We start from the raw sequence: 25,697 nt of genomic DNA on the forward strand, positions 1-25,697 counted from the left end.
CAGGAGGTAGAGATGGATAGGAAACAATGGAAGAGCTGCAGATGGAGATGAGGGAGAGTGGTGTTGGGGGACTGAGGTAGAATAGGGGGAAAGAGAGGGTTATCATGCACAGTTGAGAGGGAGGAAGGAGACAGATGGAGAGAGCTGGGGAGCAGCAGCCTGAAGAGAAAAGAAGTATGGTGGAGGGAGTTACTGAGTCACAAAGTTACAGACAAAGTCAGAGAGACAGGAAGTCTTGAAAATTCAATCTGCTACCTCCCACTGTCAAGCTCATTCCCACCAGGAAAAGAAAAGTGTAAGGAATAACAAGAATGAAAATAGTCATGGCTTTTTCAAATAAGGAAATTCCAATTATGAGAGTAAATTAAACTTATGATTCCTTTATGCATTTATCTACCAATTTACACAAAGAGATTTTCTACTTTTTAGGAGTTCTACTCAACATGTGAAGACAGTTGTTGCAGGCAACCCAAAAACAAGTTGTGCAAGGGAAAAAAAATGTATATAAATTCGCGGGCATGGGCACAGGCACAATGCTCTGAATGTGGGCTGGCAGCGAGTGGGAACAAAAATAAATATAGGTGCCAGAGCTGGCCGTGTGGATGCTCAGCAGCCTCCGCCTGATCCTGTTCTCATTACGAAACTTGTAAAAAATACAGCCACTTTGAAAGTGCTTTTGGCGTAAGATTGTGACGTCAAAAAACACCTTTCATGTCTGCCTGAAACACCGCTGGACGGCATCAGGTGAAAACGTGGCCGGACAGAACTGGCTGCTGTTATTGTACTCTGGTGTCTAAGTTTTGACTTAGTATATCATGATTTTGATCAAGTACCTGACTTAGTTTTTTTTTGAATGATATATATTTTATATAATTTTGCATTAGGATATAATCTTAGGAGTATCTTACTCACGACTACATAACATTTCATCTGTTTTTTATCCTCTTCTCTGCCTTAGACTTATCACTTCCTATTTTTAATTCAAAATGTCAAATAAAATTCATACAGCACTTGATTCTGAAACTAAGCAGCACTAAATACTGCTGAAGAAAAGTGAAAAGTTTAAATTTCAGTGTGCAGCTCCCCACTGAAGCCCAAATGAGCTGAACGTTATAGCCGACTGTGTGAAAGTGTGATAAAAGGGAGAAAGACAGGATCTAAGTTAGACACAGGTGGAGGGAACAAAAGACGGCGAGAGAGGATGATTGAAACATAGTGTAGAATCTATTACTAAAGCCATCAGGGGGGATGGATGGACATACAACTCAAAGAGAAGATTGGTAAACAACAAGGGAAGAGAGAGAGCGTTAACCCTGTCTCGTCTGCAACCTGAGGAGAAGTGAACCTGAGTTAATGGATGCGACAGCGGCGACTGTGGCTCGCTTTTACAAAGAGGGATTACGGATCCCCTTAATGATATGACTCAGCTCAATGTGTATGCATGCTGGAGTGTTGTGATTAAAAAGTACATTTCACAAAGAACGGAGAGCTGCAGGAGACCAGATAAAAGAGATTGGGAACAGTAACCTCCCCTCTCCGACACCGCCAACACCAAAAATGGAGCGCAGAGCAGATATTTGATATGGAAGAGAGGTTTACACTGATGGGAGCTGAGCTAAATCACTGCGAAAAGATACTATCTTTTGTTGTGGCTGATAAAAGTAAGCAGCATAAAACACTAAAGAATTTTAAAGTGATGAATAATCTTTATTTGTATCCTGTGATAACGTGAATGGACAAAGAAAAAGGCAGGCCCTGAACTGTGTAAAAGCATTTGTGGAAAAAAGGCTGGGGAGAGACTGAGATCTGTAGATGGGTTGTTCACAGTTTTCTTGCTAAGTTTTTTAGCTCTTTCTCAGGGTTTGTACTTAGTTTCTCAAAGAAGTTCTCTATTACTCTAACCTGAGGTGTATAAAATGTAAAAGTATTACAGGTTAAGGCTCTGATTGGTTAACCTGAAGGATGGGAGGACAGTGGGAGGTTTATACGCACTGTCCAGAATCCTAAGTCCATGTCTTGGAGGAAAGTTGCTGTTGTGACAAACATTTTGGTACACTGTCTCAGTTATACTGCCCGCCACCTAATTTCTTCAAACCGAAACACGTTTTCATCGCATCTCGTCACATGGTGCCACTTTGTCAGTGACCTTCCGTTACCATGATGTTAACAAATGCACATCGAGGGATGACGCAGCAACAGGAGAAACCAACACAGACTGTCACCATGGTTACCATACGGCAACAAAGTCACGGATGGTTAGGTTTAGGCAAAAAAATCCCTCACAGCCACACAAGAAGCCCACTCCAATATGAAGGTCAGGTGTGTGTGGGATCCAAGCACCACCATAAGCGCACTTGCGCTCCTTATATTACGTTTTTAATGGCAGCATTACAACCTGACGTCCTGTCACGTTTAGTGTGCACGCAAACGGTTCTGTCTGGCAGCATTCTCAGCTGACGTCGCTTGTGCGGAGCAATCCAGCCGTCCGCCAGCGCAGAATAACGTCACCGGTTCTGTCTGATCGTGGTCTCAGCTGACGCCATCCAGGTGGACATGGCAGGTGGCTTTGTGTGTCATGCTCGTCTTCTGAAAGCAGAGCAGACGTATTCGACGAGTTCAGAATGACAGTGGGTTGGTTGTTCATAATTTTCTTGCTTAGTTTAGGGGACCGGCCATGTGGCTTATGGCTCTTTCTCTGGGTTTGTACTTAATTCCTCAAAGAAATACTCTGTTCTTCAAGTTTTACTCTGATTTGTTAACCTGAAGGATGGGAGAACAGGTGCAGGGTTGGGAATGAACTTTTTTGTCCACCTGCTACTCTGGCTGATGCAATCGAAAATCCACCAGCCACTTAATAGATGACCATTTTTTTTGGCTGGTGAATGAAGAAAATCGAGCAGCGACCTGTATATTTTACTAGCATTTGGCTGGAGGCTGGTGCTATTTTCCAACTCTGATCCTGAGTCAATGTTAATTGCTTGGATGAAAGTTGCTGTTGCGAGAAACATCTTACTGCACTGTCTCAGCTATGCTGCACATCACCTGATCCCTTTTAATATGAATGCATCATCTATGGGCAATGGGAAAAGATTTTGGTGTGTCATCATGATCATCATGTTTGAGTGGCTTCGGTAGCATGCAGGGAAACAGTCCATATAAGAAGAAAATGAGAAAAAACAATCTTGAGAACCCACTGGATATCGTCTGATTAGAGTTTAGCTTTTTAAATTATCTGTATTTTTTTGGTAGTTGTCTGTTTGAAGATGTTAGGTGTCTCAACTCCATTCTCATATCTTAAAATACTAATTGGTCTGTATACAATGAGTTAACCCTTTGAAACCTGGGCTTTTTGGTTGGATTTTTTTTTTAAACATGGGGAAAAGAGGCAATGACTAACTGGACAAGGAGTGTCGAGCCATAAGTCCCTTTGGAAAAATTATAATTCATATCTGCATTGTTTTTAATTATTCTAACTATATACTTATAATTATGTACAGAAATTTTATACATATACTTTTTTCTTTTAATTTTCAGTACTTTTCCTACTTCTTTCTTTTCTTTTTTTGTTTTGTTTTGTTTATTTTCAGGTAAATTTCTTGTAACTTTTTACCAATTTCTTGCTTATTTTTGGTCCATGTCTTATGTTTTTGAAAGAAAATCAAACCAGTTTGCTCAGGTTTCAAGAGTTAATAAAATTACCACCGCTAAAAATACAGTCCTATCATGAATTGGCAAATCATGAAACTACCAAAACATCAGAATAGGTCATGCTGGTAGATGACAGACAGACAGACAGAGAGAGACAGACAGAGAGACAGACAGACAGACAGACAGAGAGAGAGAGACAGACAGACAGAGAGAGACAGACAGAGAGACAGAGAGACAGACTTGTATCCAGTTTCAGACATAAATGACAAGCAAGCAATCCACCCTCCAGTCATCCAGCCAGTCAGCCACGCATGAGAGCTGAGTGCTATTGTGTATTTGTGTGTAGAGCACAGTGACTATTGGCGAGCTGTCAGCCGCTGTGACACACATCCTGACGTGCAGCAGCCCTCTCAGGCCTCCCTTGGAGTCTGTCAAGAAGAAGAAGGGGAAAGAAAGTGTGTGTGTGTGTGTGTGTGTGTGTGTGTGTGTGTGTGTGTGTGTGTGTGTGTGTGTCCGTCTGTGTGCGTCTGTCTGAGTCTGCAGGTGGTAGAAAGGTGTGGGTGTAGATCAATAATAATCAGCTGCAGTAGAAGTGGAAGTTCAACCAACAGTGACTCGCATTGAACACACACAAGTGCACACACAAATACATGCACAGCAGCACTCAAAAACCAATCCATACACCTCGTGACATGGCGTTGTAGCCCAAACTATAGTGACAGCCCTAAACCGAAGGAAATACACACACACACACACACACACACACAGCAACAACCTCCAACAAAAGCGCTTACTCACGCTCAAAAAGTACTAGCTCAAAACTGCCTGCGTCTAACTCCATCGATTTTCCATACACCTCCGCACCCTCATCTTTCGCTCCCCTCTCCCCACCCCTAATCTTTAACTCTCAACCCCCGCCCCGCAACCCGTCCTCTCTTTCCTTACCTCTTCGAAGTGGTCTTGATAATGTCAGAGACCTTCTGTATGTAATCGGTGGCGAGCACCACGATCTCTTCGTCCTCGGAGAAGTTGTCGTGGAAGATTCTGTCCAGCAGGCGTTTCCAGTGGAGCTGTGGTGAGAGGAGGAATGATGCTGTCTGAGCTTAGAGAGAGTCACATACCCCCCCCCTTCAAGAAGAGTAAAAAAAATAACTGTTCTGACTTAAAAGTAACAACCATAAAAATAACAAACCCACAAACCTGCATCACAGCCATTAAATCAGTATTGCCACATGTACGATTATTATCATTTTTGTACAATAATTTTGCCTTCTGTGCGATGTGTGATCAAAAAATTCAAAAACTCTTGACTATTGTGGCATTTACAACGATCACTTAGTTTAGTTTACATGTCTCATTTAAGCGGTACTGATACCAAAACAGCACTGAATTCAAACCCATGGAGTGGTTTGCAGTATAGTTGAACTTTTGAATGTTTTGGTGGTATCGTAACATGCTAAAGTGATAACTCTGTCAACACACCACACTCAACTTCTCCACACCACTGTATGGGCCGCTGCTGCGGGAGTGTAAGCTCCACGCCAAGACAGTTGGTGAGAGTCGCACACAGTGCCAGGGCTAACTGGTGGCATCACAGGGCTTATGTTACCATACAGCCTTACAGTTAAAGTTCAAGTGTTCGTTTTTATGGTAAGTTTGGTTGTGTTATTCAATACAAAAAAAGGGGATTTTATGCCATCATTGACAACTGCGACAGCCAAACTGTGCGCTTACTTTCAATGGGGCTGCTCGCAATTGATTAGACGGGTGTTTTGGCGGGAAGTCACCCACCACAGACATCCCTACTGCACAGACTCCAGCCCCAAATGACATCACCAGTGCAAGACAATAGCAGCCATATCTGGGATATCTAAGCTTTACTTAAGCATAGCGGGTACAAATATGGGGTACCCATGTCACGCAGACTCATTTAGCTGCCTCTTCACCATCAGTTGCCTTTTCTGTGCACATCACATTTTTAATATTTCCAAATGTAAATAACCTTTACAGTGTATAGATATAAGATGAAACATTACTCTGTGGTGAAAGTGTTTAAGCCAAGTTGTTAAGAGACTGTGTGAAAAATTGGCTTTGCTTTAAAGGGTCATAAGCCAAAAATGTTGGTACCAAATGCCTTATTAGATCATTAAACGTGATCATTTTACTTTTTGTATGTAGTTTGCATCTTGGAAACAATGTTTTTCTGTGTTTCGTTAGTTGTAGACTCGCATGATTGTAATTTTAACTGATTTTTTGTTTTATGGTGAATTAAGATGTTGAGTGACAGAGCTCCAGGGTTTTACATGCATTTGCACTCCAGATCCAAGTTAAAGCAAACAAACAGCAACTACAGTGAAGCCATTTATCGTTTTCTGGCTGCATCTCTGTTCTCTAATCTGCTTCTTTCCATACTTCTCTTCTTGTCAGCATCTCTTTTCCTTCACGTGTTCAAACTTTCTCTGTTTGTGTGGCTTTTTTTGGCTGACAAGCTGAAAATCAAACTCTTTATCTTCCTCTCAGAACATGCCCAGTTTCCATCTCTCGTCCTTTTCTCCATTCCTCATCCATCCCTCCCTCTGCCATGAAACATCTTGAGAATTCCTGCTGTTTCAGAAAAGAGCCTCCTCCCTCGCCTCTCCCTCCCTCCATCATTTCCAACACCCCCCAATGTCTCCTCATTTTCTCCTTTTCTCTCTACCTACTTCTTTCATTCTGTCCCTCAACCTCCCCGTCAACCGCTGCAGGGCGGACAGCTTTTGTGAGTCACTTAGACTGCTGTGTGTGTGTGTGTGTGTGTGTGTGTGTGTGTGTCCCTCCCTCCCCAAACACACACCCACACTCGCCACACTACTTAAAATGCTCAGTTGGAGTTCAAATCTTAATCCATCACGTCTGCTTCTACCCAAAATGCATGGCACACACATACTTGTAAATGATGGTTACGTATATGTGCTGTGTGTGTGTGTGTGTGTGTGTGTAGCACTCACACTGGGAGCGATGCGCTGTAGCTGCCTGAGGGTGATGCGGTTATACATGGTGCTGATGTCCTTTCTTTGGTCATCATATTCTGACACAGTGATCTGGAGAGAGAGGAGTGATTTCACTCAACACTGTGCGCACACACACACACTCATGCGTGCATGCACAGGAACACACACACACTCATGCGTGCATGCACAGGAACACACACACACACACACACACACACACACGCACATGCACACACAATCGGCTCACATTGGCCAGACGTGTCTCCAGCTGTATAATCTCCTTGGACTTCTCCGTGGGGTCCTGAGCTCCCAGCATGCTCAGCAAGCGCTCCATCAGGGCCTTGTACGCCGCCAAGATCTGGAAAGCACAGTGACATCAGCGCTAGCAGACAGCGGGAGCTGCGACATCATCAGTAACAGCCGGTGACACGGGTGACATGTGGCAAAGTGGACAGGATAACAAAAGCACAGCGGGTGACAGAGGAAAACAGGTGGATTGATGAAGACGAGAGAGCGAGACCAGTCAAACGGACTGAAGGAGGAAGGAAGGAGGGAAAAGAAGGATTAAGGGAAGAAAGGAGCACGAAGAGAAGAGGGGAGGAGAAGGGAGTCAAATGGAGGTCAAGTATGAGGTAAAGGAAGGGACAGATGAAGTAGGAGGAAGAGAAAGAGTGTGGAAGGAAGGAAACAAGGAAACTATAAAAAAAGGAAAAGTAATGACGTCAGTGAGTTTGGTGCCACTTCTATTGAAGTTAATGGAAAGTCCCACTATAACTCACCACATCTTTGTTGTTTCACTTTTGACTGAAAAAGTTCTTTCACAAATTTGAAAAACACACATTACGTGATGTTGACTGATGTTTTTTTTCTTCTAAATATTTGTATTTCTATTCAAATGCTGTCACTGACCTCATGACCTTTCCTTCTTTTATAGTTTCTCTGGAGGGAATCAGGAAATGATAGTAAATGGAGAAAAAAGAGAATTCAGAGGAAAAATAAGGTAATGAAAAGGAGGGACATACAAGTGTTAGATAAATGGACTAAAAGTAGAACGAAAAGGAGGGAAGGGAGCGAGAGAGACAGAGATGATGGGATGTGTTAAAGAAGAGGTTGAGAAAGCAGGCTTACCTTCACACTGTCCTCGTCTTGTCCCAGGTAGAGGCTTCTCTCAGGCAGCGTGAGCCCCTCCTGATCAATCTGCACAAACACACACAGTCAGCAGCTCACGCGTGGATCACGTTCACTCTGGTACGTAGTCACATATGTGTTGCTAAGCCAACAGATGCTCATTCAAACGATTGGTTAATATTTCAATAATCTGTACTAATGCCAACATTTAGGGGCCATTCAACACACTGTATTAATTTTTAATAACGTTTAATGAATAATGCCCACATGTAGAGTCGGTCTGTGTGTCGGACTGATATTCATCTTTTATTAAATCTCAGACATTGGCCAACAAATATCACTCAACTTTAATATCGTCGCTTTCCAGTGCACACCATGCATCTTCAAAATTGTTGAATTTGAATTTTTTGAGATAAACTTGATGGATTAAGTATTCCTTTATGGGCTTCTCCTACTTCTTTAGGCAAACAAAACAAAATAAAACTCATTTAATTATTTGATACATGTATTGTTACAAAGCTGAAAGCTGTTTTTTCTTGCTCATTAAAAGTTGACATCTTGGAGATATGTGGTTTTCAAAGGCGGCTGCCAATATTGGATGTTTCTCTTGATAACGGCTAGTTTATTATGTTTTGCTTATTATTACTTGTTGTAAAAATGCATCAGACCAAAAACTTCTCGACAAACCTCAGAGTGTCACTTTATTGAAACTGAAACATAACTTTTACTCTAAAATATGCTAAGCTCAATGCTCACTTACTTGCTCACCCCGGAGCTTTTAAACATATCTCCAACTTTTGAAGCAAATGTAACCTGTTCTTGTGTCATCATGTTGCCAAAGTGCAGAACTTCAGTCCTCAATTTCCATTAGCTGAAGGGGTTTTGCGAGAAAGCTCTGGAAAATGATCTTAGAATATATTCTGTCACAGATGTGTTCCCAAGTTCATGCACTAAAAATTCAAGGAATACTTCACCTGCCAAAAGACCATTTGTGTTTTGAATACCCATCCCATCTTTAATTTGTTAAGAAAACGTTGTTCTTACATGCCTCCACCATAAATGCAGAATTCAAAAAAAGTGAATATTCCTCATGAATTGAGGTTAATGGGGCCCACACGTTACAACAGTAAAACTACATCAAAACACCCTTTTATAAACTCTCACACAACTCAAGCAGTGTAATCAAAGTCTCACTGGAACCGCCCAGATACGCCTGAGCACGCGCAGTCACCTAAACTCTGCTGAGGTGGAGCTCATACGCATGTTAGGGTTTCCCACGCATGCATTTATTTGTGGAGGCTGTCAGTGTGGAGTGCGTTACTGGAATATATAATCTGATCAACTGTGAATGACACAACAGATCAATTATCTACCGCGTGAGTGACAAACCGCTGCTGAAGGAAAAAAAAGGACTCATGGAGAGTTGAGCCTGCTGTGCTGCGTTCATGGACCCACAAAAACGTCAGAATTTAAAGAGATTATGGAAAGGGAGACAGCATTTAAAAGATGGCAATAAATAATGAATAAATATAAAAGAATCCCCCACAAAGTCAGCAGCTACAGCAACACTGCGTGTGCATGCTCAGGTACGCCCAGGGCATGCATCTCATAGGCTGAAGTGCTTAATTTCACAACTTTTATCCAAAATTACATGTGTTTTGAAAGTACTGGTCATATGACCGGATAAGTGAGCCTCCGGTTACACTACATGAGTTGTGTGACAGTTTGTAAATAGATGTTTTGGTATACAGTAGTTTTTCTGTTGTTAAATGCATTTTTGGATTCTTCGATCACGGTGAAGGCATTTCACATAACTGTCAATACTGACGGATGTACAAGTGATCACTTTATGGGTAAAGTATTCCTTTACGCAGCTGATGGTGCATTTAAAGGACTGCCATTAGTGTCTGTGAATCCCATGACAAAATAACATTTAAAACACACAGAAACTCAAATAAACTCGTGGTCTCACAAACACACGTCAAGCTTTTACAAACGTCTTCAGTATTCCAACATTGTTTTTCTCACCCTGATTGCATTCCTGGAGGAGTTTTTGTCGTCCACATTGACAGTGAGGGAGAAGAAGACGGCGGTGCTGTACACCCCCTGGGTCCTGTACAGGAGCTCATCGAAGTCCGGCCTCTGCGGAGCGCCCTCTCTCTCCCAACCAGCGGCCCCTGGAGGAGCCCCCACCAGGTCCCACCCCCCACAGCTGTCGATCACTTCCGTCATGGGGGAGGAGTGCAGTTCATCGATCTCTTTGATGTTGACGCAGGATCGATAGAACTCCTTCACCTTGCGCTCTGCTGAGTCGATTCCGCCCCTTCGAATCGGCTCGAGGAGGAGGCGCTGTAGTTTCTCCTCATTGTGCTCCCCTATGGCCGTGATGATGCCATAGCTCAGCTTGTCCTCGGGGATGCCGTGGCGCCTCAGCCAGCCGCCACAAGCGAAGGAGTAGAAGTCCTGGCAGGGTTGGATGGTTGGATCAATATTGGCCTGAACGAAGCGTGCTGCCCGCAGCAGGGAGCGCCTGCGTTGGCAGTCCTGTCGACACTGTGGGTCCTGTTGGGCGTCCAGGGAAATGTACTTGAGCGCCAGCATGCTGCCCAAGATGACACACATGCCTGCCGCAAAGACGAGCGCCGACAGGAGGCAGATCTCCCTCCGGCTCCATCGGGGAAGCCCTCCGCTGCTGCTGGTGCTGCTTAGATCTCGGTTTCGACTGTTTGACAAGGTCCCTCCCCGGCCACGCCCCATATGGCGGTCCAGGCTGCCCCCTAGATGAAGGGTCATGCCATTGCTGAGGATGTCACTGCTGTAGCGACCGCCATATTTGACTTCCTGGAACTCATCATAGTGGGCAGTCAGTGAGTATGTCTTCTCCATGGCAATGAACTGTCACAGCAGCAGGATGTAAAGAAAGAAGAGCTTTTTCTGTGTTTAGTGCACAGCCATTATAACTCCTACTGGGACAAAAAGGAGGACCCCCCCCCCCCCAGGGCAAAACACTGAAGTGATGTCGAAATCCTGTCCTCTTTACCCAAAGTCCCCTTTATTCTCTTCAAGTCAGAAGCCGGCAGAGTGAGGGGCTCCCATATTGCATGAATCTCATGGGTCCTGCTCTCTCGCACTCGTGCTCTCTCTCCTCTCCTTTTCCATTTGTTCTCCTCTCCTCCGACTCTCCAACCACTTACAAGTGACCTGTTTATAAAAAGTAGAGGAGAGACAGGGAGTAAGTCAGGAGAGAGAATTACAACAGCAGAGAATGACAAAAAAGCACCTTTTTGGCCACATTTCCTCCACATGTCTCATCCTGTTGTTTGCCAGCTAAAGCTGTTGGATTGATTGGTGATGGTCATCCTGCGGGGAGACAATGTCCCCGGGTGACTCACAGCTTTGGATGGATCAATGGAGACAGAAGCAGCTAGGCCTGGAAAGGTGTGGCTAACGCTGTAACTTAGCTTGTGTCAGTCCAAACTGATGTAAAACTTTTTATTATTAGAGAAGGACAGGGAGAATTTATGTTTTCCGTCTCACTACACTGAGGAAACAAACACACACAAACACACACAAACAGCATCGAGGGCATCGACTGATCTTCTATGGAGGTTTGAAAGTAATAACAAGACATCACATTACAAACAGCTGCCAGAATTATCAGCCATATGTGCATGAATCCTAAATCCTATGCATTTAGGGCGTGCCCATCTCCACTTTTGCTAGTTAAAAAGCACAAAATCTAACAATCAAAGTAAGGCGCACAGGGCAAAGGGGTTGAAACCTAAACAAATTAACTTGATCTCTTTAAACAAAATATGGTAAGAAGGCAATGTTTAAATTAACATGAAAATAAGTTAGAAAATTAATAAAAGTTGCCGGGATATACCTGAAATTAGTAACAAAAAAACTGAAAAGTAACAGAACCAAAAAAAATTGCCATTTTTTCCCCCGGTCACCACATTTTAATGATTCTATCCCTCTCTTTTTATTTATTTTTTTAAACCTATTTTTTTTTTTTTTTGCACTTTGCAGGACATTTTATACCAAGTCCAAAGCAACCAGAGCAATGTCACTGGAGCCAATATAAAAACTAGATACTGTAGATATAAACTTGTCAAAGCAAATAAAACAAAACTTTCAGCCTTTGAAATAATCAATGAAGTCTCACTGTTCCTCGTGCGTAAATGTGCACAACATCTCTCTTAATGGGGACACACCTGCCTGCCAAAAAAAGAATGAGACTGCAGTACAATAGACCTCTTACTCAGTCAAAACAAACACAATGTCTAATCAATACAATTACTGTTTATTTCTCCCACAGAACAAACAGAGGCCAGCATAAAAATAGCAGGACAATTTTTAATTAGACCAGGTTTTTGGTGGACAATGGTACAATCACTTCCTACTGCCTGAAATTGCAATCTGCCAACGATGTGTCTAAACACAACTAATTTTAGGACCATAGAGGGTTTAAATAATTAACGTAGCTGCCATGACTCTGCCCGCTGGTTCGTCTGGCCTTTCTGAACCCTCTGGTTTGGCATTTCGGTCATCACCAACATGGTTTTTTAAAGCCATAAGTGAAAACATTTGTACAGTTGAGTCGTAAAAACTTCACCCCTCTGTTGCTTTAGAAACCAAAACATTTGGTGGTGACAACTTTATGTTGTAAAGTTGGGCATTTTAACATGGAGGTCTATGGGTTTTGACTGGCTCCTGGAAACCAGCCCTCAAGTGGCCATTAGAGGAACTGCAGTTTTTGGCACCAGCACACTGGCACAGTTTTTCAACTTCTGAAGTTGCCACTTATTTAAGACCTACACAACCATGGCCGCACAGATGAGCGCAAGTTAATTTGCAACTTACACAATGTGGATGCTAGTCATGTTAATAACATCTGTCTCACTCTGACAGCAGCAACAACATCTGTGTCTCTCTGACACTAGCAATGACAGTTGTGCTGCATGTACATAATATGCAAAGTCTTCCATGATATGATTTTGATTCGATTTAGGGGCCTGCGACAGATATGGGCTGATATATGCTCATTTTACACAGTGGGTTACAGGAGAAGCTGGCAACCTTTGCTTTGCTTTTGGCCAAAATAAAAAATAAAAACAACTTTAACATAATTGGAAACAATCAAAACTGGAAAAACATGTTTTCATTTGAATTCAAACCATGATTTTTTTCCCTAAAACGTCAGAGCTGTCTGATGTGAAGACAAACTTCTCCCAACTCTCTTTTATAGGTCACAGTTCCCAATATACGACATGCTAATGTTATTAGCATAAGTCTCTGGCATTTTACATAGCAGAAATTAGCTTAGCGGCTAGCGGACTTTTCCTCTACTTATAACTTAAGCAGTTTACTATTATTTATGCTTTGTCTCACTCACCGCTGGTTTAAGTCCCCGCAGCTCCCGACGGAACAGCACGGAAGACTTACGTGTCTTACATGCACGTTTTTTTCAGTCAACATCATTTAAACAGAGCAGCTAACCTAACTTTAGCATGACGTCAGTGAAGCGGCTGGCAGGTGCGTCATGTTTCCTCACTGCCGCTCTTGTTTACATATCGCGTGCGCTATCTGTTGACTCGCAATTTCTCCGAAAACAAAACATTTCCGCACTGATGATTTACTCCGGAGTAAACAGCACTGTCCTCCTGATCTTCCTCACGACTGCTCGCCATGACGTCATCATCTGCCGACGCTGTGTGACGGTGACACAGAATTTCAAAATAAGGGTACGCTAGAAAGAGGACGGCTGCGATCGAAACGTTCAAATACTTTCCTTTCCTAACCACTTTTTTTTTAACCTCCAGATAAATCGTCATGAGGACAAGTAAAGATGTTAAGAATTCATAAGGATTCAGGAAAAGTTGTTTAGAGAATCCAACTGCGCTTCTCCTCAGCTCTGTGAGGATGCAACAGCGGATGTTATCGACATGGGTCTGCTGTGATGAAACTACAATGCACCAAAAAGTTATTTTTTGTAATTGTTTTATTTGTGTTTTCTTTTAGAATTTTTTTTTTTTTGCTGCCTTCTTCAAGCCCTTTGTAATGTGGATCTTAAAACAAGTGTGCCAGAAACTCTGAGTAATATTAATATATTATTACATAAATTATTATTAATATTATTATTGTTATCATTATTATTTTTATCAAGCTTACTTCGCTCTGCGCGTATTCACCACGTTATAAAGGTTAAATGAGGACAATCCAGTGAAAAATATCACATCATTACCAAGGTGAGAATTAAAATAAAGAGGAATATACCGTAGGCTCCCAGTCACAGAAGTGAAATGTAACGTTGTCACACGAGATGGTTGCTCACACTCATCTGCCTATTCCTTAATATTAGGAGAATTTGAACAGTTGTTATCATGGCAGCTGCTCAGGTACTTTCAGTTCAACTCACTCAGTCAAAAAGAGGTATTTGACCGCAGCAGATGTTTACACTTTGCATCGATTTTACGTGACCGTTGCTCATTTAATCAATATATCATTTTTCAATAAAACTGAATTGAAATCGAATTCAGAGCATGCGTGTGCATTCATGTCAAGCGGATAAACAAAGACAAAATATATATATTTTTAACTGTAGCCTGTAGGTAGTATCACAAGCCCTTAGACAGAGACTGACTGATTAATTCTTTTTTGGACGCTGTCCCAGTGTGTGTGTGTGTGTGTGTGCGTGTGTGTGCGTGTGTGTGCTTGCATGTGTGTATTTTCAGTGGCTGGATGCAGTGAACTTGCTGAAAGCTGTGAGGGCGATCTGTGAAAATTGATCCCCGTTATCTCCTCTGTGAATAGCAAACTTCAGCACTGATGTCTTAAACAAGCTTTCCCTTCCGTATGGGACTGCTGTATGTAGATAAGAAAGAAAAGAAAGAAAAGAAAGAAAAGAGAAAGAAAGAAAGAAAGAAAGAAAGGGAAAGTTTAGTGTTTACTGGTAAACAGAGATGAGCAGCGTGTATCTCATCCTGTGAGAGGTACAAATCATTGGGGGTGGTGAGTGGTTTATTGTGTTTTAGGGGGAAAACGAATGATGACAGAAAGAGTACAGGGAAAGAGTGCATGGTGTAGAGATAAAATTCTTGTCTACCACTGCAGGGATCTGGGGTTCAGGCCCCAGTGGTGATAACACAATTGACTGTTTTTTGGTGGGAAGCCAGCTGGGGATTTTTCTTGTAACAGCTTTAGGAAAACGCTTCCTGTTGGATCATTCTGAAGTGTATGATTCATGTTCAGTACCAATGCTGAAAGTAATGAACCGTCACATAGCAAGGCAGAAAGTAAAGCTTCAATTTAACTTTTCATGTAGCTGTGAGGCTCTGTGACACATAGATTTAGTCATGTCTGCGAGGATTCACACTGCTCAAATTTACTGAGAGCATGGACAATTTGCACATCTGCAAACAATCGATTAGGTTACGTTCAGGTGACTTTGTGCCCCTGCTGTCTGCCATGCTGTCTGCTTTTAGTGCATCAGGAACTTAAAGGCCCATTTACTCAAAATGATGTATACGTTGCATTATAGCTAGCCATTTTTCAAACTATGCTGCAGTGTTTCAGAAGTTTTAGTACATTTTTTCCAATACTCCCAATACGCACTGGCTCTTTCACATACTGTTAAAATCTATGAGTACACTCTTGAAATTTGCTTGAATTGTGCAATCCATCAGAGTAAACATCAAGTCTGCATTCTGTTTATGAGGTAATACAGTGCAGACTTCTCAAATCAATCTGCACTTAAACCAAGCAATGACAATTCAACGATGAAACAGATTTAACGTAAACCGTTAACACCAAAAGATTGTCAGTTGTTTTGTATAATCAAAAGGAAAAAAAGAGATCTCTGGGGAAATAACAGAAATGTTTCTTCTCCCCCTCTAGCAGCTGGAGGGGCGTGTTGGTGTCTGTGTTTGATTGACAGCAGCTGGCAGGCTGAGCCCCAGCAGGGGACCAAGCAGACCACACCAGCATCTAACCGGACCAAAGTGATATTTGCGGTCTGTCCGTTTATGTGCCGTTTAATGTGCTGCAGCTGAGCAGCTAATTAGCTATCAAGCCTGCAAGCGGACAGTAGCAGTGCACTTTTCCCTGGCAAGGAGCAGGACAAGACGTGTGTTCATGTCTGTAAGTTAGATAAAGAGGCTTTAACAGGGGATCTAATGCGCTTGTTTAAGTCTGTGGCTCTTGTTTTGTGTAGAAAGCTGCTGGCTGGCTGTTAGTCTGCGTGAGGGTCTGCCGACTGAATGATACTGACTATTGCTTTATGCAAATTTGCTTTTAAATGAAGGGATTTTATATGGAAACAAGCTGATGCATAAGTAGGGGGCACGTCATGGAACCAAAAACAATATAAAATGTGAATTTCTTTGTTTTGTCTTTAATTTTTATTTTATTTTTTTATTTTAAGGATTTACAGATCACACTTACATAAAAATGCAATTAATCTTTTTAAAAGAATCTTCTTTTATATTTCATAAAAATGAGCAGAGACCAGTGACTGCCTAAAATAGTACAGATCCAAAAACCTTAAAAAATGCATGCAACAAAGTAAAGCGGTGAAAATATTCTAAACATAGTGAAGATTACACAAACTGATACTGATTTTTTTAGGTCGCTTAGAACTAATCAGTAAAGGCAGAGTTTGCTCAGCGCTGTTTGATTATATGTACGTGACGCAGCAGTTTTCTAACTTGAAGTTATTGTAAGTTAACAGTTATGATAGTGATTCGGTAAATAGCATAGACTGTATAAATAATATATTCATTCACTGACCAGAAACACTTGTCCTCGTAAGGGTGGGTGAGAGGCGTGGCCAGAATATCGCAGGGCTGACGCATAGAGACAGACAACCATTCACACTTGCATGAGTTTGGAACGCAGGAGGAAGCCGGAAAACCCGGAGAACATCCATGCTGACACAGGGAGAACATGCGAACTCTGCACAGAAGGCCCCCTCGCCCAAGGTCTGCATCTCACCCCAACCTGGGTTCGAATCTGGGACCGTCTTGCTGAGAGGTGACAATGCTAACCACTTCACCACCGTGCCACCCATAAATAATATAGGTCTATAGCAACTAGCTGAAAGAGAGCGCTCCACCTGTCATACTTCCGTCAATAAATCGATTCTCCATGGTGATTGTATACTGGGACAAGGACAGTAGTCCAATTAAATGGCCTAATCAAGCTGTCACCGTAGCTCGACTAAACTGTGCATGTAAACATACTGACTGACTAATCAGAGCAGACTGGGCTTTTTTGGGAGAGAGAGTCTTAAAGACCAGCACTAAAATGGAGCGTCTCAGGCAGAGCATGAACACAGTTATTTCAGGTAGACTACAGAAAGTGTCTTTTGAATATCAAATCATGAATACATGTTCTAGTAGAAACTCAAAATACAAGTATGAACCTATAAATGAGCAAAATATGGGACTTTTAACATTCTGTCTGTCAAGAGTTGCCCTGTCACCACTCTAGCGACCCCCACTGTCTGGTTACGGTTCTTGTACAGTGGAGGGAGAAACTGGAGCGAACACCATGAACCTCCTGCGTGTCATATCTCGGTCCTGGTGAAGTTCATGAAAAGAAGCAGCTGGTGACAACATGTAGCACATGTCTGCCAGCAGCAGCAGTGTTGACAAGTGCAGTGCAGAGGGGACTGGGCGTTATTCCACCGGGGGTGAAAATGGGAGAAAAAAAAGGATTGCATGTCCCAGTGTGGTGTCATTATCAATTCAATCTATCATCTATCAACGCTCTGCCTTATTACACACACACACACACAATTAGAAACATGCTGTACCTGTGACACAGTGTCCGGTCACTATGAGCACATTGCTTCCATATAATGTAAATATGATTGAATTGCTGCTCATGTGTGTATTCTCTCTTCTCTCCCTCTCTCTTTGACATGCAGGTGCACTTTCTCATATGTCACAACTCCTTAAGCATTATAATAAATGCACCCCCCCCCCCCCCCCCCCACACACACACACGTGATCACACTCTGAGTGGACACCCAGTGTAAGGCTAATGGATTGGATCTTGTGTGTGCGATCACAGGGAGAGGCATGTGTGATGAATGGCTATTTACCGAACATGACAAGGCCTAATATCTTAGACTTATACTAATGCTGCTGCACACACACACACACACACACACACACACACACACTCTTTCTCTCTCTCTGTCTCATGCACACACACACAGCACATACATGGACACTAAAAATGCGACCAAAACACACACCCTGGTGATACATAGCGCCTTGTCAGTTGTCATGCATTTCCCATACATCTTTTTGGCAATCACTTGTTCCCTTATAGGGTTTTCAAAGTGTGGTCCGCGGACTCTAAGGAGTCCTGTGCATGGTACCAAATGGACAGAAAGTCCTATTAAATCCAAAGCAACCATGAGATCTTCAAAGAGTTACGTAATACTTTTCATCCACTTTTTTGAGTGAGTAAATTACATGTACAGTCAGGCTGCTGTCATGTACTGTTCGTATGTTTTCCCACAAAAAGTTATGCACCAAAATCTGTACATATCAAATGTGATCATGAGCCAGTAATTTGTGCATAATCCACATATTTTTGAAGGCTGTGATTACGTGACCAATGGTGGGGTTAAAGGATAAAGTGGGAAGCTGCTCTTAAGGAGGAAGATTGGAGTAGTGGATGGGTCACAAAATACGACTTTCCCCAGCAGACTGATGTTTGGAAAAGTGTGAACTTTGAGTTAACAAAGTTATTTTAAACTTCTTTTCCTAAAGCTAAGGAAAGTATCTTCACGTTAAGTACCTGACATCAATCGTGAACGCTAATTCATAGGACATCGTATAAACTGCTGCATGTGCATTTTAGTATCGTGCATTTTATATCATGCAAACAGTTGGATGATGTAATGTTGGTACATTTTATTGTTGTGATTTTAGATGTGATTTTACATTTTCCAGAAAAAATCCAGGGATTCTGTCGTCTGTCAGACCCTCAAAACATTTGTGAAAAATCTACGCCTCACCCCTCCACGCCCCACATTACCACATAATGAAATGTGAGCTGCTTCCAGCCAGTACAGACATTAAAATGTGATTTAAAACATAAAAATAACATGAATTTTTGACAAATTGTGTTCAAATTTCTGCTACAAAAGCTTAATCACACTGATTTACAGGCAGGAGAAAAAGAAGAACACTAGATCTGACAGCCCTGCGCAGGTGGTGGGAGTGTTGCAGGGAATTTTTAGATTTTTAAAGGGGGCACGTGTCGCAAACACACACTTTGAAGGCTGGGTGGACCTTTCTCCTGCGTCTCTAACCACTAATAATAAATCCTCAGGGCAGATCAATGGATAATCAATAGGAGGGGGCCTCTGATGGGGCGGGTTCATGTCGCTGTTAAAGAGATCCTGCAGATGGATCACAGTTCTACCTGCACAAACGTAGGAGGACCAATGGAAGATCAGATGCTGCAAATGGCTCAATATAACTCACAGACACAACAGTAGTGATTGTTTCAGAAACTGAGTGAATATTTTACTGTTGTACATTTGTTTCCTCCAATTCCCTGGAAGTTCCTGCTCGTTGCAAATGAAAGTGTATCAGCATGAGATGAGTTATTATCGCCACAGACTCTCAGTGCTGGAGGAATTACAGGCTTTAGAGCTTTAGGAGTTCACACATCAACGCATTAAAATTGTTCCCCACGGTCTGAGAAAGCAGATTTGTTGCTAGTGAGACGCAAAGTCACCTGCGGTCAACATAGTCGAGCGAAAGAGCTGAAAAGTTGGCTACTATTGCTAGACGGCACATTAAGAAGACCATAAAAGTTGGCCATTAACACAATCTCTGTCAGTATAATTTAATTTCAGATCAATAGTAACAAAAAAACATTCCATCTTCTGGTCTGTAACCAAACACATAACCTGCTTGCCCCTCATGCATCCCCCTGCACTTTAAATACCCTTTAGCAGCTGATCTGTTTGGCATCGTCCTTATCACATCAATGCATATCATGCTCTGAATGTTACCGTCACTGTCCAGACTTCAACTCAACCATTAGCATAAACTCCCCAAGAGCAAACTCCACTGCAGTTTGTGTAATATTTGCTGGTTTATAGCGGGAAACTCTCTTCTTTTATCTCCTCTCGGGCGAGTTACGTCACCTGAGACCCCTCTATAAATGGGTTTATTATCCCCTAATCAAAATGGTCACAGAGCCTGCCCCCAAAGCTTCACGGCACTCAGAGGGTTCAACGAGGGAGTCAGCCCCCTCGAGCCTTATCACCAGTCACCAGAGGCTGCAGTAGAGTGCCACGGTGTGTTTGTAAGGGCAACAGATTTGGACACACAGCTCAGGGGTTCTACATAGTCCCACGAGATGCTTCTTAGGCTAATAGCAGAGCAGACCCCCCCTTTGTGGAGCTATTAAAAAACTTTTTTAGTGTTTAGTGAAATGTCCCCCATCAGCGATATTAAAAAGCCTTTGTAGGGAGTATAAAAGGCTTTTTATTTCTATTTTATTATTAAAACAGAAGAGTTTGAGTCATTTTTAAGAATAATTAAACTGAAGAACTTCTTTATTCCTCTCTCCCTCGCTCCACACACACACATACACACGCACACACAAACTTGCAGGTATGAAGCACTGACATACTGTAACTCTATTAACCTTAATGACTCCCAAAACTCTTTTTTTTTTTTTTTTTAAAATAGAGCATTATGCCAAACTACGCTTAAAATATAGAGATTTTAAGAACCTTACATCTATATATTGGCAAACCTTAAGCCCTCCTGCAATGTTACGCTTTTGGTATCTACTCAAATAGAGTGAGAAGTATATAACCTTGTTAGGCACCCTGCTGGGTGTAATTCTGAGGATGAAGACTTAACCAAGAAATTCTAAAAGTTTGTATTTCATTCAAACAGAGGCATCTATTTGGGGCTGTAGTATGTGCCGAATGAAACATTGTTGTATAAATGTGTATGAGGTTTAAAGTCATGTTGTATAAGGTGTATCGCTATACCACAAAGCGCAGAAATATTAAATTACAAAGATTTCAAACAGGGTTCTGCATACGGGAGAGGAGCGCATCATTAGCGATGAGCAGAGCAGTTAAACTGCTAAATGCACGTTAAGTGGCGGTGTAAAGGCTAATACAGACAGCGACTGTTGTGATTTAAAACTTTTGGGGCTATGCAAAAACTACCGAACTTGCGGTGCGTAAAGACTCAGAACAGGCTGCCACTGGTGTGCAAAAAGGAAACCCATATTGTGCGCACAACTAGCAATTAGTGTTACTTTTACGCATATTTAAAGCCGATTATATTCAGTTTTTGCTTTTGATAAATACTTACCGAGTCAGAATAATTTTATCATCAAGGGCGCAAAGAAGGTATGGGAACAAATCGTAGAAAAGAAATATGTCACATAATTAAACAAACATAAATCAATGAACGTATCCTAATTAGAGACGCATCTACGTAAAAAGTAGTCAGTGAGCAATCTCCCAAAGTCATTTCCTGACCGACAGACCAACTCAGTATCCAAACATCCAATTTAAATTTTAGTGTCTATACAATTACCGACACACGCGTGCTATCACTTAACATCACAACTTCTAAATCTGCTGGTGCACATGGTGAGGAAAAGACTAATAAACGAAGGGACCATGTGCGTAAAAACGAGTGGATCTCTTATCAGCGTATTGGCTGCCAGAACGTGACTCCCAAGTTAATCTGTGGTAGTTTTTTCCTTTATCCCCGCTCTCCATAATTAAGAAGGAATATAAGAAAACGTGGATTAACAAGAGCCCTGAGCCTGCCGTGTTATACCCAGAAAGGAGCTATTAACTGGCTGCAGGAGGACCGGCTTCAGTCCGCTCAGCAGAGGTGTGGAGAGCCAGCCCAGAGCGATGAAAACTTGTGTGTGGAGAAAAAAGAAAAAAAGAAAAGAAAGCACAGCCTACCTGTGGTTAGTAATTTAAAATCCCCAGTCGGAATTTAAAAGTGCCTTTGCTCTGGGTGTGCAGATAGCGGAGATCCACTCCGCAGAAAGTCCGACTGGATTATCCGGTCCCCCTCCGGAGATCGGCACACACCGGGGTCCGCACCGCTCTCTGCCGCCGCTGCAGCTCACAGCCTCCGATGTATGGAGGAGAGGGAGGGAGAGAGAGAGAGAGAGAGAGAGAGGTAGGGGAGGGATAGAGAGAGGAGGGGGGTCCTTCATTAACAAGGTAAGACACACACGCGCGCACAGACAGACACTCACGCGCACAGTCAAACACTTAAACGATCTTAATCCAAGTCTATTGGCTGTGTTTTATTATAATTCTGTTCTGTTTTTTTTTAAAAAAAAAATGTTTTTATAATAGTTGTTTGTGAGTAATTGTGAGGCCAAATGTACAATTTATACTATTATTATTTCTTTTTTTTTTTTTTTTTTTTTAGGAAATACTCCTACTTAAACAACATTTTATTTATATTACTATTTTTTAATTACTCATATATTTTGAATATTGGGACTTTTGATGCTCAATTCAGCATCTAAACTCATACAAAAAAGCCACTGTAGACTGCACATTCACACACATATTTCTGTCCAGATTTAAAGAAGATAAATTGCATCTAAAAACTTTACAATAAAAATAAAGTTACCCCGTATCCCATAGCAATAATCCACAACATCACACCAAAACACAAGCATGGACATGATTAATATATGAAGGGATATTGAGCAGGTATATTTCAGATATTAGTCTTCCCTTAGAAAATGTATCAAAGAAGCAGACTTGAAGTCATCCAATCCCACCAGCTCAGAGAGAAAGAACATCAGCTGATTCCCAAATGAATGACTCTATTCCACTGATTGATATTATTGGGCCGCAACATTTTATGGTACTACCCAATCACTGAGTCTATTTTAATAAATCTCTAACCCCTAAACATTAGCCCCTGAAACATTAATCTCCATGTAGCCTGAAAGTCACACAAACCAAACTAATCAAACCAAAAGGTCGGCTAAATATTATTATGCAAATCAGCGGAGTAACTAACTGACCGTTTCATTACCCCGGTTGTTCAATGAGAGTTAAGAGCTTATAAGGGGAAGACTGTTAGTTGATATTGGAGGTTATTTTTTTCATCTTTTTATGGAATTATTAACAAAACAGAAACAAATTACACTTGAATGCCAAGATGACATGCTTAAAGCTTCAATAAATTCAAGAAGAAATGCAGAGAAATAAAGCAGTGTGCTCTATAATTGTGGTATGGGATTGTGAAGAATATAGACGCAAATACTGAAGCAGAGTAGTTTATATACTTGAGTGGCTTTCCAGAAATCTGTGGTAAACGAACAGGCTTACAGTCAGCAATAGAAACAACATCCAAACAGGCTGAGGCAGATCTGCAGGTAACACACAGGCAGAATGTCAAACATAACATACAGGCTGCAGGTCAACATAACAGACAGGCTGCAGGTCAAACATAACATACAGGCTGCAGGTCAACATAACATGCAGGCTGCAGGTCAAATAACATACAGGCTGCAGGTCAAACATAACATACAGGCTGCAGGTCAAATAACATACAGGCTGCAGGTCAACATAACATGCAGGCCCAGGTCAACATAACATACAGGCTGCAGGTTAAACATAACATACAGGCTGCAGGTCAACATAACATACAGGCTGCAGGTCAACATAACATACAGGCTGCAGGTCAAACATAACATACAGACAGGTTCACAGAACTGGGACATAAAACAGGAAGGCCCATGTACCATCAGTGAAAGGGAGGCGGAATAATTGTCATTAGTGCGGTCAATTTTTGATTATTGGAAACATTTTAAATCAATTTAAAGCTGCACTTATTGATATTATTATGTGAAAAAGGAAAAGAAAATGAAAGAGCCCACTCCCAAATGACAGAATCAAAAATGTATCACCTGGCTCGGCAGTTCTCAGCTCTATGCAGCATTTCAGTGTCTTTTGGTTTGGTTTCGTTTTGGTTTTACAGTGAGGGGGAAGTATAAAAAGCAAAGGGCATAAATCAAATCTACTGTCATGGGATTTGCATACAGATAAATGTGCGCAGCTTGATAGGCTGGTCACAGCAGCATGTCTGGCTGCTGGCCCACCCAGCTAAACCATCAAAGACCAGCAAGAACTCAGTTAGGAGCATCTAAGACCATTTTCGACCAACTAAAAACAACTAAAACCAGTGAAAACCAGCTGCCATAAGCTGTTTTTTAGCAGGGTCCTCAGTTCTAACCAGCATTTAGCATCTTCGGCTCCTGGTTTTGGTTTTACATCCTGCAACTTTACTGTTATGCTTTAATTTTGGTTTAGTCTAACAGCCCACATCAATCCCAGGAAGCTATTTTCATTAGGAAGGCTCTGATAAATTCACTTTACCTACCTGCTGAGCCCCAAGGAGCAGACAGACACAGTTAGCAGCTAACTGGTGAACACAGGAAAGCAATATAAGCTAAGCAGTAAGATATTTCTCCCTCAGGACCTCGTGGAGACCAAAAACAGAGCAAAACAAGAATGAATGCTGGACTCACATTTAGCTGTACACCAGAAACACAACTTCAAATTCATGTTAATGTTCCTCTGCATCTCCTAGCCACTGTTTGCCAACACATGTGCTATATATACTCGACTACCAATGCACAGTAAAGAATATTTCATGAATAGATACTGATTTTACACCTAAGGGTAGTCTGATTCAGGACTATGTAGTTAAAGGGAGCAAAGGCTTCCAGTCTAATCATGTAGGGATAGTTGGCCAGTTTATCTGACAACAGAAGAAAAGCAATGACAAAGGAGGTTCATCTAAACATCATAAATCCTGGCTGGATAACTTCACAGTCTAACAAAGGCAATTTAGCCTCACTACTTTAACCAGCATCACAATGTAAACTTAAACATAAAGAGGAAACTTTCCATTAATGAAACTTATCAGTGCAGAACATAACTCAGAAACTACTGCAACTGCCACAAATGCATTTAAACAAGAGGAAACTTACATCGTGCATATGCAGATCAAACATTAGGAGGGATCAGGCATTCACATGCTGCCTGGCAGCTCTTTGTTCTCAGGTGGATCTGACACTGGTGAGCTTCCTGCCTGTGAAGACTTTGAGGCTCCGCCCTTCCAGGAAGCAGACAGCCAGGTGGAGGAGATTTAAAGGAGAAGGGGATTTAAACAACAGAGTTTGTTTAAAAATAACTTGCGGGTCATATACATAAAATCAAAAAGCACTGAGCAAATGCTGGCTCATGTGATTAGGGTAAAAAAAAATTAAAAAAAACATGGGGAAAAAAGGCAATGACCAACCGGGCAAGACATGTTCCACAAATTTAAAGAAATTAGTAAAAGTTGACAAGAGAATGACCTCAAAATTAGTTGGAAAATAAGGAAGGGGGTGCTTAGAAAACTATATTTTAAAAATTATTCAATGGGGAATATTTCTAAAATAATGTCCTTCCAGAAAACTATATTTATTATTGCTAAGATTTTATATTTAGAATTTTAAAAATTGCAAAATTAAAAATCAAAATGTTACATTTAAGTTTTTTGTAATTTCTATAATTTCATATTTAAAATTATTTTTTAGAAAAAAAGAAATAATCTGGTATTTTTGAATAATTTTCAGCATTTTTTGGGGGGTCATTCTCTTGCTTGTTTTTGTTTTTTGCTTGTCTTTTTTATTTTCAGGTAAACTTATTACTAATTTCTTGGTAATTCTCAAACAATGTCTTGTTAAGATGCTCATTGCCTACTCTCCCATGTTTTTTTTTTGTTTTTTTTTAAAGAAATCCAATCAATTTGCCCAGGTTTCAAAGGGTAATTACCAGTTACAGTTCTCCTCCTTTTAATGCAGTCACTTTTTTAAAGAACCTTACTATAT

General features: G+C 41.5%; 1 protein-coding gene across 1 annotated transcript in view; it reads right to left on the bottom strand.

Annotated features, from left to right (window-relative positions):
* LOC121943371 (endothelin-converting enzyme-like 1) overlaps positions 1–24,881 on the bottom strand; it is an 84,400-nt gene extending 59,519 nt beyond the window's left edge. Inside the window, exons 1-7 of the mRNA XM_042486893.1 lie at positions 24,813–24,881; positions 21,748–21,920; positions 9,795–10,967; positions 7,767–7,835; positions 6,886–6,996; positions 6,636–6,728; positions 4,594–4,718 (exon numbers count right to left, since the gene is read on the bottom strand). Coding sequence (XP_042342827.1) covers positions 4,594–4,718; positions 6,636–6,728; positions 6,886–6,996; positions 7,767–7,835; positions 9,795–10,652 — 1,256 coding nt within the window. The 5' untranslated portion in view covers positions 10,653–10,967; positions 21,748–21,920; positions 24,813–24,881. The remainder of the gene's footprint in view (positions 1–4,593; positions 4,719–6,635; positions 6,729–6,885; positions 6,997–7,766; positions 7,836–9,794; positions 10,968–21,747; positions 21,921–24,812) is intronic.
* Between the last annotated feature and the right edge of the window lie 816 nt (positions 24,882–25,697).

This window comes from Plectropomus leopardus, chromosome 5 (assembly GCF_008729295.1).
Source record: "Plectropomus leopardus isolate mb chromosome 5, YSFRI_Pleo_2.0, whole genome shotgun sequence".
NCBI classification, from domain to species: domain Eukaryota; kingdom Metazoa; phylum Chordata; class Actinopteri; order Perciformes; family Serranidae; genus Plectropomus; species Plectropomus leopardus.